Genomic DNA, 15,606 nt, shown 5'->3' with positions numbered 1-15,606 from the left:
TAAAAAAATAAGACTGAACTTGCCATTTTCAGAAGACATTTATTCACATTTTCTTAATATTAAGCACAAGTGCAATGAGATTTTTGAATACAACTAAATTGAGAGTAACATTTGACTAGCTCAGCACAGACTGCATAATTTGTTACCCAGGATAAATTTATGAATATTGTAGTTTATGATAGAAATTCAAATTAATGTATATAGATTGCTTATTGTGTATAAATATTTGTACTTATATCTACAGTGTAAATATGTATGACTTAAAGTTTTGTAACAACTTAAATTATGTTTGAGTAACCACCTAATTAGTAAGTTCGATATTTTTAATAACTTAGCACAAAATCATTAAACACAATGTGGTTTTTGTAACACAATAAATTTGTATTTAACAAGCTTGTATTTTTATTCACATACCCGCACAAGATCTATTAGTTAAAAAATAAAATACTTTCACGTCACCTATCGTCAATCCATCTTGGTTTATATACTTAGTCGTCGTCGTCGTCGTCGTCAGAAGGAACAAACAATTCATTCTCTTCCAGAAAATTCGCAATACTTTTACTTATAGCAGCTCCGATCAATAATCCTGGTACGACAGCACAAACAATGCTCAAGAGTCCGAAAGGTGTTTTTTCTGGTTCTGGAAGTATGGCACCAGTTGGTGTGGTAGTTGCTGTTCTTCGTGGCAAAGCTTGTTCATGTTTTGAGATATTTTTAGATTGTACCACAAGTCGGGTTAATCTAGAAATAGCCATTTTTGAGCTACTTATGTAAAAATTGTAAAATTATTTTTAGCAGCTGAAACAAATATATAGTCACAACCGACAATCTAACAAATTTACGATGACATTGACAGATACTTTGCAATGAGTAAAAAGCTACCAATTATAAAGACAATATCATATTTTAAAGTTACAGGAACTTATGGCATAAACTTCTTTCAAATCACATTAATTTTCATTTCGAATATGAATAAAATTAAAAAAATTTAACGCATTTTCATATAGTTTTAGTAAAACTTTATTGTCAAAACATTTTACAAATACCGGTTTTTCTCGTCTGATAATGGGTAATGTTTACATATTATAAGTCTCTAAAGTATGTCGAATATGTCAATGGCTTTCGGATAATGACATCTAGCAAATATTAACATTTTTTAACAAAAACTAGTAATAAGAGATAGGTATTGGTTGCTTGGTACATTTTATTATTTACACAATGAACGTAACGCTTACCAGCTTGGAAGCTTTGATTTGTAAGTATAGCCATATATAATGTGGTCATTTTATATTTTAGCATCGAGGCTATGTATATTATATATTTTATCTCTCTTTAGTAAAAGCAACTCATGAAACTTTGCCGCAACCTGATGCCGCGGCCTTGGAAGCTTTCTGTGTAGTGATGCAGGATTCTGCGGAGGGTCCCCAGTTAGCAGCTCAGGCACTAGCGGCTCGTATTCACTCATTAAATGCTCGGGAAGCTCTTTTAGCACTTACAATGCTCGACAGATGCATGCGTCGCTGTGATTCTAATTTTCACGCTGAAGTTGGAAAATTTAGATTCTTAAATGAGATGATAAAGCTGGTATCTCCCAAATATTTCGCAGATAGAACAGCGCCAGATGTTCGAACAAGGGTAGGTGGATTGTGCTATAACTATAGATGCTATAACTATATATACATTCAAATGATATTTTGTTACCTAAACCAAAACATTCACTTAGGTTCTGCAACTGCTTCATGCCTGGTCCATAGAATATCCAAAAGAAACCAAATTTAAAGTTGCTTTTGATATGCTCAAAAATCAAGGTGTAATAAAAGAGACTCCTCCACCTTTGCCCCCCGAGGACAATACTGTGACGTCTAAGCCACGAACTAAGAGTGCTATATTTGAAGATGAAGAAAAATCAAAGCTCTTGCAAAAGCTGCTTCAGAGTAAAAAACCAGAAGATCTGCAACATGCAAATAGATTAATTAAAACAATGGTCCGAGAAGTAAGTTTATTACTTTCTTTATAAAATAATTCTGTGTAAAATATATTTCTACTCTGATTAAGGATTCATAACATGTTTTTTCTCTTAAGGTATAATATATAAGGATGCATATCAATTACAAAATACCATTACCTACATCTAGTCAGTTTATCAATAATTGTTAATGCAGCTGGTTAGCTATATTAACAAGCCCTCACTTTTTCCTTATATTTATCAAGTAGTACTAAACATGCTATAAAACCATCCCAAGAATTAAATATCAATAACTTAGCTTAAATATATATTTTTTTACATTAATTATAAGAATGTTCAATAACTTATTTGATATTAAAAGAAACATATGTATGCTGGACAAAATCTATAAAAATAATTGTGTAAAGTAAATTGGGTAGCAGTTATATGCAAATTGATAATGCAGTCTTAAGAATTATGGGCACATGATTATTCCAATATTGAGTTATATAATCAAAATCAGGAAAAAAGTTGCATCTGCTAGTTTTTTTACTTCTGCTTATAAATTATAAATTTAACATACACAGTCTAAAAGGACAGGTAGTTTACTACGTTTAAAAAATGAAATATAACTTATAGGGTTATTATAGGTATATTTATATTATTAAATAAAGGTGGAAATGAAAGAATATTGTTTAATAATAGTATTTTTTATTAACATAACAATATATTGTAGGTGAAATTTTTATTTAACATATTTAATAAATTATGCTATAAAATATAATAGGTAGGTTGAACAGACATAACAATCTTTTCAAAAGTATGGTAATATTCAAAGAAAAAGACCCAAATAACCCATTTGTTTTATAACCCATTTGTATTATATAGGCGTATAATAGGTAGGCGTTCGAGCATATGGGTCAAATGATGGTAAGTGGTCACCAATGTCCATAGACATTGGCATTATAAGAATGTTAGCTACCGCTTACATCGCCACAACACAACGATACCAATACCAGACGAGCTTGCACAAAGCTCAGTAACAGTAACAGTAACAGCCTGTTAATGTCCCACTGCTGGGCTAAGGCCTCCTCTCCCTTTCGAGGAGAAGGTTTGGAGCTTATTCCACCACGCTGCTCCAATGCGGGTTGGTAGAATACACATGTGGCAGAATTTCAATGAAATTAGACACATGCAGGTTTCCTCACGATGTTTTCCTTCACCGTTAAGCACGAGATGAATTATAAACACAAATTAAACACATAATAATTCAGTGGTGCTTGCCCGGGTTTGAACCCACGATTATCGGTTAAGATTCACGCGTTCTTACCACTAGGCCATCTCGGCACAAAGCTCTAACACCAGTAAATAAAGCCCTACCACCAGTAGGACTAATTAACTCTTCAAGTAATAATTTCACTTTTCACCGAAATTCAAAAATTCGCTTCTATATTATTTCTACAATGTATAAAATAAGTCTTGAATAATAATTATGAGTTGGTTGCCAAGCTAAATGAAATAAATAAGTATTCATTACACTCCTTTAGCCTTATGAGTTCTTTGACTATAATTAATTTGTTATGATGTAAGTAAAAATGTGAATGATTTCATATTTCGAACTCGTTAAAGTATCAATTGATTTGATTACAGGAAGAACGTCGCTCCGAAGCCAACAGTCGCCGAGCCCAAGAAGTAAGTGCAGCATTGGACAGTGCAGGTCTACTAAGAGATATGTTGGAACATGCAGAGGACGCATCTTCTGATGAGGAACAACTAATTCATGAGCTATATGCTAGTTGTGCAAGACTCCGTCCAGTGCTGCAACACTTGGCCTCCTCTGACACACTCACTGAAAGTCTAAGTAAACATTTTTATGAGTCTATCTCTGATTTATTATTCAACATCTTTTATATATTATTTTATATGCCACCTTGTCAAATGCAAAGTTGTTAGTCCAAGTACACCTCCCTTTAATCTTAATGATTGAACATCAGAAGTAGCTTTGTTTAGGCGGGACCAACAACTTCACTCTACGAAAAATTTCGATAGTGATAGATAAAAAAGTATATATGATGAGTAGATAGGTACAAACCATCTTATCGCTTATTCTACTGCACCTACAGTATTCTTTTGTTCTGGTTAGAAGTGAGTGAGCCACAAAGAGACATAATATCTTAGCTCACAAGATCGATGGTGCATTGGATGGATGGTTTATATTTCTTCCAGCACCAATGCATATAGGCAGGGGTGACCACTTGCCATCAGGTGGCTTATTTGCCAGTCTGCTTTCCCATTTTAAATATAAAAAAAACACAAATTGACTCAAACATGCAATATAATCGTCTATATTAGTAAAAACTTAAGTACTTTATTTTTTTAATTACAGGTGACATACTACATGCTAATGATGTACTAGATGAAGTTTTTAATAAATATAACAAATTTGTTAGTGAAATGAAGACTAAATCTAAAGAATCTAAGACGGAAGTACAAACTACAAACAGTGATAGCTTATTAGATTTTGCTGGAGCTAACAGTATCAGAAACGAGAATGACAAACCAAAGAATTCCAACAATACTGTGATTGATGAGTTAGGAGATATTTTTGCTAATGAAAATGCCACCAAAAATATAGCGGAACCTTTGAAACCAGTTAATTTAATGTCCACTGGTAAGCCTGGTGTATCAAATACAAATTATATATAAATTATAATTTTTATATCATTTTCACATGTTATTACGTTTCAGAGGAGGCAGATTTATTAGGAGAAAAAAATAAAAAAATCGAAGGTTGGCAAGAACTGGACTCGCTTGGTGAGCAATTATTGAAACAATCGTTACCAGAAAATTTGAAACGCCTGGACAACTTTAGTAGGTAGGTTAAATCCTCGCCTCATATTTGGAAGCGAAATATTTACAACACCAATTTTAATATTATATATTGTAAATAGTAATCAAAGCAGCTATTTTTGATGTTGTCCATAATTATAAATGTCCATTTAATATCTGATTTAATTGCACATAAATTATTATACTAAAATATAGTGTTAAACATATTTCCGAATCAATTAAAGAAAAAGTATTGGTTTACTTTACTACATACTAAAATTTAGAAGTGAACTGATTTGTGTATAAATTAATAAAATGCATAGGTAACTTTCATAGTTATTTCATATTTTCTAGCAAACATACAAAAAAAATTCCAATGAATGCCCTGGAAAAAACATCACCAAAACATGAAGTACAAATAGCAAATAACAATACGTTATTAGATTTGGATTTCTTTACAAAAAAAAACGAAGAGCAAAATAAATTGTCATTGGCGCAGTCTTCGAAGTTAATTACCCCCAACGATGACGTCATGGTCGACATCAGTTCCGATGATAAAACAACATCTCCGAATATTGTAAACGAGAATTTGACACTGAAATCTGATAGCTCTCCAGACAATATATTGGACTTAAGATTACCTGCAGAAAGTGATACGAAAATCATCACAACGCCCGTAGAAAGTAAGGAAAATCTAACAACTGATCAGAACGTTGCAATGACCAGAGCTAACAATGTCAAACCTCTGACTGATATTAATTTGACTCTACAAAGTGTTCATCCAAGTAAAATTCCTCCGTTGAAGGTCTTCGAGGAGGATGACGGATTGACAGTGGTGCTACATTTCTGTAAAGATAAGCCGCGGCCAGACGTGAGCGTGATCGTAGTTTCAACTACAAGTAAAAATACATCGCCGATAGAGGATTATAAGTTTCAAGCGGTTGTTCCGAAGGTAAATTATGTTAAATATTGAGCTTTTTTATAATTTTACTGTTAAATCGTTCACAATGCTGCACTTCAAAGTGTCTTGTGCCTGCTCATTCCTGTGGATATAGTTATAACAAAATCGTTACAATACATCATCAGCACAGGTTACACAGAAGGTTAAAGGTGGTAATATTAAACATTGCCGATATGTTTATGAATATACAAAAAATTACAATTCTGCCGGCAGGGCTGCAAGGTGCGCCTGCTGTCGCCGTCGCACACGTCGCTGCCGGCCTACAACCCGTTCCTGCCGCCGCCCGCGCTCACCCAGCTGCTGCTGCTGGCCGCGCCCGCCGCCCCCCCTCCGCTGCGCTTCGTGCTGTCCTACTCGCTCGCCGGCGACGCCTGCTCGGAGATGGGCGAGGCCGTGCTACCGGTGTTGGACAACGCCTGCTCCAACTGAGCGTCGGCTGCTCCTGCTGAGGGACGTCTGGCGTCTGGCGACTGTAGGCGTCGTATGCACGGACGTCGACTGCGTTAACTGAGCAACGTCTATGTTCGCTCTTTGCGTTCACCGGACGTCGTCTCCGTTTCCCGATACGATTCTACGATTCGTGCGTACAATAAGTACAGTCTATACATCGCGCGTGTGCTGAGCGTCACAGACAGTTCTTTACGTATAACCGCTTGCATTTATACCGATTATTCTAGTCTACGAATTAAGTCTCGACATTCCGATATTTCTTATTATTTTAATTTATTAAAAAAAAAATTGATCTGAATTATTTTAAAACAGTATTAAGACATTTTGGACATAGGATTGTCACGTTTTATAGAGATATCACAAAAAATGCATTTATTTTGTATAATTTTTTTATTAAGTATAAATTTGTTTATATTTCGGTCGATGTGCAATACACGATACTTAATAGAATTGTATGACTTACGTTATTTATATTAATGCAAGAATAAATGGTATTCGCTTCATTTCATGTTTCATTTAAATTGCTTATATACTATTTTAATATAAAAAAACATTTTTAAGGAAAAATGTAAAGAAAATCAGAAAATTAATCAGCAGTAGGTATTTATTCATTTAAAAATATATTTACAAGTATGCTACATCATTTACACAGTAAATGCATTGAACACAAGTCCTTTCAGAATTATTTACAACAGAAACGAATATGGCAAAGTCAGTCGTCGATCTAGTGTGCAGATTCAATTATAAATCTTCGTTATCTAAATGTTTTCTTTTTATAGATAGCTTATAGATACATATTTTCTTATAATACAAGTTTTTTTTTTTATATTCCAAAATAATGTGTGTTACACTCGGAAGAATACGAGATGGAACCAAACGGTTCTTTTTTCAATCATGTCGCATATTTAATTTTTGCTGTTTCACTTAAGTGACGCAGTCTAAACAACAAGTGTCAAGTGTTTTTTTTTCGGTCACGGTTCACTAATGAATTCAAGTGTCAATAATTTTGTTTTTAATTAATTAGTGAACCGATCCAATAAAGTTAGATATTGGCAATGTCAATTTTTAATTACTAAATAATCACTTGAGCAGTGAGAACTTTAAAACGAACAAAACAAAGAAGTCATGCGACATTGTGCTGTACTAAAGTTAACGAGTAATTTTAAATCTCTGATATTCTGATAGAGTAAATATATCGCAATGTAATTCTGTGTTTCGTGACTTACTGACAAATAATAATCGGACCGGACTAATAGGTACATTGTAAAGTACAATAAAGAAAATTGTACAAAATTAAAAAAAATTTATTATAAACAGGCGCCATATGCATGACTCGCCGGGAGCGCCTAGGCGGTTAAAGCCGGTCCTACACTTGAGTGAACAGAATGAATGTACTTGACGTGTAATACAAGCCTCAACGTAAATTACTTATATATATTTTATCATTAACAAAACTATTACCCTTATGTTAAATAACGCACCTCGGGAACACACTTCGATTACACTTATGTAGATTTATACATGAATCTTACACAGCCTGGTCTCTGAAAGCGAGCGCGGTTATTGGCTTCTGGTGTCCGCAGTACTCGCGCTCCAGCGTGCCCTTCTCCAGGTCCCACAGGCGGGCGTAGCTGTCTGATGATCCTGCACGCAATGAAACATTATTAAATAATTCTCATTTTACTCGTTTAATTATTACAAATTAACATGAAGTTTCCAATATATAAGTCGTTTGATTATACGTATATAAATATATATATATATATATATATACAAAATTTACCAACTCATATTAATTCGTGTGCAGATATTACAAATAATATATGAAGGTTGACGTAGGTTACCGGTAAAGAGGTATCTCGAGTCGAGTGTGAAGGCGGCGTCCCACACCCAGCGCTGGGTTTCGTGTCGCAACTCACGCATCAGCGACCAGTCACTCGTGCGCCACACTCGCGCAGAACAGTCGCCTGACGTCGTCACCAGCATCCTGACATACGGACATTCCAATTATAGTTTGGAAGCGACGTGATACGAATACGCTGGTGTGTGGTGTGTGACGTCATAGCGGGATGTATGCTTAGGTCGACTGCGGCACAATATAATCGTAGCTCCTGTTCCGGTGTTTCGCTTCTTTCATAATGCTGTTGCTCGACTATGAGCCGATCTCAATGGCAGAAGGAGTAAAGATAAATAAACACCTTGATTTGACATGACGTCGCCGATGGTCGAAATATAAATATTATGTAAACCTAAGGTTTGTTTATCATTACTCCTCGTCCCACTGAAAATACTGTGAATACTTATGCTTGCAATTTATTTCATAACTTTTTAAAACCTTAATCATATCAATTGGGATCGTTAAAGAATATTTAAGTTCCCGTCTCATAGGGTTTTAAACTTGTTTAGTATGCTAGTATCTTAATATGCTTTGCCTGCGATATTGAATATACTTACGTGGAATCATAGCTGAATTTACAGCGTAGCGCGTACTTCTTGTGGGCTTGCAGGTGTTTGCGGGGCACGGGCCGCGGGGGGGACCCGCCGAGCGACCACACGTAGCAGTTCCCTTTGTTGTTGACCGCAGCCATCATCTTCCCCTCGGGGTCGATGGCTATATCCTGGATGCTGGTTTCCGCTTCCGGGATCTATATTGAAGCAAATAAAATATATTTTATTCAAGTAAGCTCATACAAGCAATAGTGTATCACCATTTTACAAGATTAAATTAAATGTAAATTCATCGCCATTTCGGAATGTGAATTCTACCAACAAGAACCGCCAAGAAACTCAGTACTTACTTACTCTTTTTACGAATTAAAGTACAAAGGTATATTAATTAATTAGAACTAAATTATTGTACAATAATATGTATAATTTATATGTTGTGCAATAAAAACAAATAAATATAAATAAACGAATACTAACGTTTATACGAAATGAATTAAAAACACAAGTAAAGCACATGATAAGTCTCACATGATGATAATAATAACATCTTCTAACCACAGAGCCATCACGGTTCTTTTCTTTCAAAATTTCTAATACATTTTCATCAACTTTTATTATAAATAGAATGGATATATGACTCATCTAATATTAAGCTGTATGTATATTTTCGACTATTATTTACCGCCTTCACAAATTTCCGCTTAGCCTAAAGTTTGACTGGTAGAGAATGCCTTCAGGCATTAAGTCCGCCTTTTGTCATACTACTCAATGTGGTGGGCAAAAAGTTTTTAAATAAATTAAAAAAAAAAAGCTATTAGAAAGTACAACAAGTACTTGTCGTTTACGTTAATTTTTTTACATATAAAAAAATACATATTAATTACTAGCTGCTCATTGTGATCAGTCTTCAAGTCCCAAATATGGATGATTCCACTCTGCCCTCCAACCATGATCTGCGACTGGTCCGGATGGAGTACAACCGCATTCACAGGCGCCGGCACTTGAAATATCCTCTGGCACTGGAATGGATGACCGATTCTGAAATATCAGGATCTTGAATCAAATACGACAGAATAATTAACTTGTCACAAAAACCTGTACGGAACTAACCCAGCTCAACCTACGTAAATGTTTGACGCAAGCGGTAATGGAAATGTTAGGTAGTATTTTAGTATTGTAATGAGATGATGATTAAAAAGGGAGTAAATCGTGAGGACTAACTTAGTGGCAGAAGTACCTTATATCCCATATCCTTGCCGTGCAATCTTCTCCGCCTGTGTACATCCATTGACCGTTTTCCTAAAATCATATTATAATTGTTCCATTAAAGCTTGCATTACGGTCACAACATGCTTTGATTAATTACATTATTGTCATGTCATTTAAGACGACGACTAATTCTTTGTGGGACTCAATCTTCTTCGAGGAGTTTATGACCTGCATTCTCAACAGACAATGTCATGCTTAACACTTTATTGGAAAGAATCGAGAAAAGAATGATCCAGCTACTTTTAAAAGCGACAAGAGACTTCACAGACAGTTTAAATCGCCATAGTGGTGGCTCTTGTTGCTAATAAGCCAACAAGTGAACTAAATTTGTTAACGCTCCAGCTGCACCAGCAACTGATTGCCGGCCCTTCATTACCCTTGTCCAGAGCAATGAGGAATGAGAGACGGGCGGCGAGGAGACAATAAGTGGAGCAACTCCATGTTTACTCTTGTGGGAAAAGAATGGGAACAGCACTTCACCTCAGCCCCAGCCACCTTTACTGAAGGTTCTGCTTCGACCAACAGAAATCAGTTTGTATTTTTATTTTATTTATTTATTTGTGTGTGTTTCAGCCTGGAAGCTGGCAAGGCTTTTAATAAAAAATATGGAAGCAATCTAGACCATTTGTCATTTCAAAAATCATTAAGACATAATTTCCTCACAAATACACTTTTAAATAAAATATATATGTTGCATATATTGACATATGGGAGTAAAATTAACAAGTAGTTGTTTGTTATTTTTATTAAAAATTTAACGAAAACATAATTATGATTAGAAAATATCAACTTCTTTTTAAGTAATTAATTGTTTTTTGACTTAGTTATTTAGTTTATTTTTTTATATCAAATTAGAATTAATTAATTACATTATATTAGTGAGTCCTTTAGTCGCTGTCACTATCTTAATAAATTAGAGAATATTTACCAACCCTTAACTAATTGCAATATGAAAAACTATTGTCCTTGACAAATCAAAACAAATAAAAATACTTATGTTATACCTGAAACCCAACCCTTGAAACATTCTTCACAACACCCTCATAATTCAACACTGGGTCGGGATTAGCACTGGCCAGGTCATACATACGAATGTGTTGATAACCACAAGCAGCTACCATTTGTCCATTCGGACTTATTTCTAAATCATTGACTTGCTGAAACAACATGAAGTAAATTAATAATGGTTATAATAAAAATATGATGTATATATATAAAACAAAAAAATAAATATATTTTTAATTTTCAAGAAATATAATACCATGTTAAAAATGTTCAAGATGTTATGTTCTTATGCCTGTAGCTTGTACAACCAGAACGCCTAGATAATAAGTATTGATATTTGGCAGTAGTATATGAGTGGGTGGTGCCTATACCCAGACGACATTGCTCAAAAGCCTAACCAATGAACCATATTTGAAGTTCATGGAGAAAAAACTGATATAGAAATACAGCATATCAACAGATACGAGGTAGGAAACAATTGTTACGATAGTTTACCGAGTCAGGATGCTGCATCGTTCTTAAACAGACGCCACTGTGAGCCTGCCAAAGTTTAATGGTATGATCATATCCCCCTGTCACAAGTGCTACTTGGGAACCTGCACCGGCACTCGCACCTTCGCCCGACATTTTCTTCACGCAAATCTTTTTTACATTAAAAAAAATTTGAAATTCGTAACGCAATAATTTATAATAATTTTTATTGCAATTGTAGCAAAGTTTCTATTTTAGCCATATTTAGACTGACTTTATTGGTTTAAATAATGTTTATATTTATTGTTTATTCAAGTAACATAACCTTACTTTCGAATACTTGACTTTGACACTTGCCAAGGAAATTAGGGAGTAGAAATTAATAACAATGAAGGGTAGGGACCGTTTGCCAGTAACAGTAACGATTTATAACAATGTTTACGGTAATTTATAAGAATAAAATACTAAAACAGCAATAGTAAATATTAATTATCGAAACAATTCTAATAATCACTAAAGTTATTATTTTTGTTTAGTTGTATTCTTCGAATTCAATCCAAAATGAATTCGATTGATATAGATTATGAACTTGTGCCCTATGCACAAGTTTATTTTATATCATATTTAAATGTTGCATGGCTAATATAAAAGCCTATGTTATACAACTAGAAAGAGACTATGGAAATTGTTGTAAATGTTTTTAACCGAGCGCTACCATAACAACTATATTTGATACACAAAAAGTTTAGGTGTTTCTTGAATGTATACAGAAAAGTTTATGATAGCATAGTACATATTATCTATCTTTCACTATATTTTTTTTTAATTAAGTAACTTAATTAATTACTTAACTTAATTTTTAATTAAGTATGAGGTGACTGATTCAATTTATTAATTGTTAAACGGAACAATTCCGTTTATATATTTTAGTAAGGATGATTATTAATTCGTATCAAAAAATATATAATAAAAATACATAACGTCTATATTCTAGATGTTTTTATGAATACTTTCGAAGATAGAAGAAAAAAGGCGTGGTAAAAATTAAATTAATTAAATTATTTTATTTAAAAATATATCAATCTTAAAAATTCCTTTAAAGTTTCACTAATTTGACACTAATAACATGGGTAATCTATTAAACGTGTTCTTGATTATATAATAGTGGAATACGTAACAAATTATTAACCAGGACGGCATTATGTGATATTTTGTTCGTTAAGGCGAATGACAATCGATAAATATAGAAAAATAATGGCAACATTATCCTTATATATTTATACAATTCATTTGACATTGACAACATGGAGGACTAAAGTCTAAATGACTGCACAATGTGCGATATCTATTTTTAATTATAGGTTTTATCGCATTGCGAATTCTGCAATAAGCTTGGCTTAACGATTCAGTTATTTCGTATTAATTATATTGTCTTTAACATAAGTCTAATGACGCTACTAATTAATAAATATTAATTTGTTACGTCATGAATGCATAGGGTCATGTTGTATTAATAGTTATGAAACGTGTCTAGATAACTAATCGAAATTGTATGAAATTACTTATAATTTTAGAATAGAAGTTAATTGGACAAGATGAGGATTTTCGTAAAATGTAATGATAGAAAAGATAGGTATAGAAGAATGAAAAGACAAATTGAAAAATAGAATCTTATATGAAATTACTTTATTGAACATGTAAAATCCGTATTGACATGAGGAATGCTAATTCTCATTTACAAAATAACACAAATGTAAAATTTCAGAGACTAATCACATTGAAAACCTACCTATAACTAACTAAAAATACAACATACACATCAATTTCCTAAATTTAAATTGCTCAGTGCGGGCTAAGTCCCGAACTGTCCATTCTTAGCTTAGAGTTTGGTACCATTATAAGCATTGAAATTTACAATGAGAGGTAGGTTTAATTAACAATAAGCCGACACATCATTCATGAAATTGTCTCTAATTTTACATGTTGACATAGTTCAACCAAAACTCATGTCTGTAAGGCAAATAAAAATTAGCGTAAATTATACTTATGGCATATCGAAGCACAGCTTTACGGCAAAAAGTTTGTTGTAGACATACAGTTTTGATAAAACCACTTGAGGTACATTACAAAGGTGAGCATCCAGTAGTCACAGCGAACTTAACGAGGGAGGGCTAACTGTACAATTCCCCAGTGTATACATGCTAACACTTAAACATTATTTTTTTTTTTAAAAGGCTTAGAAACCTAGAGACCTTAGCCTGTGGTGAAACTTTCCAAACTCTGCACTCTTAAAACCTATTAACTAATCAATACTACAGTAAGGTAAATAGGTAGTAAACAACACCTGTCCAATAATCAACAATTTCATTATGTCGATCCAAATTTTATAAATACATTAAAGTGCGTCATTAATTATTCTTTGAATTAAAAATTATCTCTAATACTTGTATAAAAAATTAAGACAATGCAATACAGACTTTGGAAAGTCAGTCCCATTTTACTTTGTAATAAATTAAGTCCAAGTAAATTATTCAATATGAACAGAAATGCCTATAGGTTGGGAGATCATTCGCTTTCTTCTTCCTCCTCTTCAGCACCTTCCTCATCATCTGATTCGTCCTTCTTCTTCTTTGTCTTCTATAACAAAAATGAGAGAATAAGTTTTGCACACTAAATAACATATTTTAATATGTTTTTGTTTAGAATGTTATTGTTCATAATAAATAAAGAACACTTAGACATAGGTTTAAGTGATAAATATTTAAATTGTGATGAAGAAAAAATATTAATAATTAAATGTATATCTTACAGCAGGTGCTGCTGCTTTCTTGCCCTTCTTTCCTCTCTTCTGTGCCTTTTTTCCACCACCTTCACCACCACCTCCATTAGCATTATATGACTCAAGGTCTTTTGTGTATTGCTCCTTTGCCTTGGCAGCCTTTTCCTCCCAGACCTATGAAAACAAAAGCAGAAATATTAAAAAATCTTAAGTCTACGAAATAATAAATGATACATAATATTAAATATTATATTAAAGCTACTTACACTCTTGTCTTTCATTGACCTCCATATTTCACCTCCTTTTTTAGCTATTTCGGTGACTTTAAGACCCGGATTGTCGGCTTTTATTTGTTCTCTTGCGCTATTTAGCCAAAGCATATATGCTGACATAGGACGCTTCGGCTTGTCCGACATTTTAACTTTTTTCCTGAAAATAATAATGCCTTATTAAAAGGAAATAATCAAGAAACGATTAGGAATAAAACGGTAAATAGGTTATAAGACTCAAGCACGGGCTATCTTTCGAGCTAACGTGCTTCCACGCGACTATGAAGCGTTCTTAAGAGACATTTTGGCGGGAAACCTATTTACGGCTTAATGTATTAAAAATATTAAACACCATTAAATATTTAATGAAAATCTAATTAAAACGAGCAAATTCTATTACATTTGATGTATTAAATCGATGAAATTAGTTATCGCCCCTTACAACGAGTTCACTGGCCTATACAGAGTCGAACGAGCCATTTTGTTTTCTCATATTGTGTTGAAAATACGCATTATCTCTAGATGACATAATTACTAAATAATACTAAAACTATTTAACTTCGATTTGTAGAAGAACTGTTTCAGTCGTTTAATGGAAAAGATCCGAGAAATTAATTATTTAAAATAGGGCGTCCTTTCTTATACCCACGCGTACTAAGGAAAGTACGACGAAGCCTATAGCCATGTTTGACACGGAATTCCAACGTGGATTATAACATAATTTACTAAAACGCACGCTGATAATCACAATTAAGCATACTAAAATACGTAAGAATCATTAGAAAATTAATTTGACTTACCTGATGGCAAAAATTTTGAAATAATTTTTGAACTGGTACACAACCAAACTGCAGACGTAGAGAACCAGAAGAAAATGTATGGAGCTCGAAGTAATGTTCCCAGTGCAAGCTAGCTTGGGTTAGTCTCGCGTCGCTACTGAAGCGCCATCTATCTCGTTCGCTATTGGTTAACAAAATCAATAGAGCCAACTTTCAATAACAAGGCGAGCATCTTGTACTACGTATATCCGTGACTCTCTGAATTAATTTGTTATGATAAATTAGACTCTATGTTATAGTAGCATAGTACAGTTTTCATTGCAAATGGCAATTCCTTACATTATTATCAATTAATGTTTTCGCCTTAAATTAAAGGAAATAACTTAAAATTGTACCAAATA

General features: G+C 33.5%; 4 protein-coding genes across 4 annotated transcripts; 1 reads left to right on the top strand and 3 right to left on the bottom strand.

Annotated features, from left to right (window-relative positions):
- Nucleotides 1-19: 19 nt before the first annotated feature.
- LOC126773657 (essential MCU regulator, mitochondrial) lies at nucleotides 20-846 on the bottom strand. The gene has a single exon (XM_050494667.1). It carries the CDS (start codon nucleotides 753-755, stop codon nucleotides 489-491), a length of 267 nt encoding a protein of 88 aa, XP_050350624.1. The 5' UTR covers nucleotides 756-846; the 3' UTR covers nucleotides 20-488.
- A 259-nt stretch (nucleotides 847-1,105) lies between these two features.
- On the top strand, nucleotides 1,106-6,688 carry LOC126773977 (ADP-ribosylation factor-binding protein GGA2). Its single transcript, XM_050495246.1, has 8 exons — nucleotides 1,106-1,255; nucleotides 1,337-1,635; nucleotides 1,724-1,993; nucleotides 3,596-3,806; nucleotides 4,332-4,616; nucleotides 4,694-4,820; nucleotides 5,129-5,726; nucleotides 5,949-6,688. The coding sequence occupies exons 1-8, from the start codon at nucleotides 1,219-1,221 to the stop codon at nucleotides 6,162-6,164; spliced, it is 2,043 nt and encodes a 680-aa protein (XP_050351203.1). The 5' UTR covers nucleotides 1,106-1,218; the 3' UTR covers nucleotides 6,165-6,688.
- An 83-nt stretch (nucleotides 6,689-6,771) lies between these two features.
- LOC126773896 (target of rapamycin complex subunit lst8) lies at nucleotides 6,772-11,726 on the bottom strand. Its single transcript, XM_050495138.1, has 7 exons — nucleotides 11,403-11,726; nucleotides 10,907-11,059; nucleotides 9,871-9,932; nucleotides 9,518-9,671; nucleotides 8,640-8,830; nucleotides 8,030-8,172; nucleotides 6,772-7,829 (listed from the first exon to the last, which is right to left on the bottom strand). The coding sequence occupies exons 1-7, from the start codon at nucleotides 11,532-11,534 to the stop codon at nucleotides 7,714-7,716; spliced, it is 951 nt and encodes a 316-aa protein (XP_050351095.1). The 5' UTR covers nucleotides 11,535-11,726; the 3' UTR covers nucleotides 6,772-7,713.
- Nucleotides 11,727-13,034: 1,308 nt separating this feature from the next.
- LOC126773970 (high mobility group protein D-like) lies at nucleotides 13,035-15,371 on the bottom strand. The gene is made up of 4 exons (XM_050495237.1): nucleotides 15,227-15,371; nucleotides 14,424-14,586; nucleotides 14,188-14,331; nucleotides 13,035-14,015 (listed from the first exon to the last, which is right to left on the bottom strand). Exons 2-4 carry the CDS (start codon nucleotides 14,571-14,573, stop codon nucleotides 13,944-13,946), a joined length of 366 nt encoding a protein of 121 aa, XP_050351194.1. The 5' UTR covers nucleotides 14,574-14,586; nucleotides 15,227-15,371; the 3' UTR covers nucleotides 13,035-13,943.
- Nucleotides 15,372-15,606: the final 235 nt, after the last annotated feature.

The sequence above is a fragment of the Nymphalis io genome, chromosome 15 (assembly GCF_905147045.1).
Source record: "Nymphalis io chromosome 15, ilAglIoxx1.1, whole genome shotgun sequence".
Lineage (NCBI taxonomy): Eukaryota > Metazoa > Arthropoda > Insecta > Lepidoptera > Nymphalidae > Nymphalis > Nymphalis io.
The sequence above is the reverse complement of the archived record's forward strand: the minus strand, read 5'-3'. Positions and strand labels throughout refer to the sequence as shown.

Bases quoted from the DNA above. Each gene is read 5' to 3' on its own strand.
- LOC126773657 (XM_050494667.1), bottom strand. From the start codon at position 755: ATGGCTATTTCTAGATTAACCCGACTTGTGGTACAATCTAAAAATATC.
- LOC126773977 (XM_050495246.1), top strand. From the start codon at position 1,219: ATGAACGTAACGCTTACCAGCTTGGAAGCTTTGATTT. The intron at 1,994-3,595 runs GTAAGTTTATTA...ATTTGATTACAG, and splicing joins TTAAAACAATGGTCCGAGAA to GAAGAACGTCGCTCCGAAGC. The intron at 5,727-5,948 runs GTAAATTATGTT...TTCTGCCGGCAG, and splicing joins TTCAAGCGGTTGTTCCGAAG to GGCTGCAAGGTGCGCCTGCT.
- LOC126773896 (XM_050495138.1), bottom strand. From the start codon at position 11,534: ATGTCGGGCGAAGGTGCGAGTGCCGGTGCAGGTTCCCAAGTAGCACTT. The intron at 8,831-9,517 runs GTAATTAATATG...GCTTCAATATAG, and splicing joins CTGATCACAATGAGCAGCTA to ATCCCGGAAGCGGAAACCAG. The intron at 8,173-8,639 runs GTAAGTATATTC...TCCGTATGTCAG, and splicing joins AAATTCAGCTATGATTCCAC to GATGCTGGTGACGACGTCAG.
- LOC126773970 (XM_050495237.1), bottom strand. From the start codon at position 14,573: ATGTCGGACAAGCCGAAGCGTCCTATGTCAGCATATATGCTTTGGCTA. The intron at 14,332-14,423 runs GTAAGTAGCTTT...TTGTTTTCATAG, and splicing joins GGTCAATGAAAGACAAGAGT to GTCTGGGAGGAAAAGGCTGC. The intron at 14,016-14,187 runs GTAAGATATACA...TTTTTGTTATAG, and splicing joins AGAAAGCAGCAGCACCTGCT to AAGACAAAGAAGAAGAAGGA.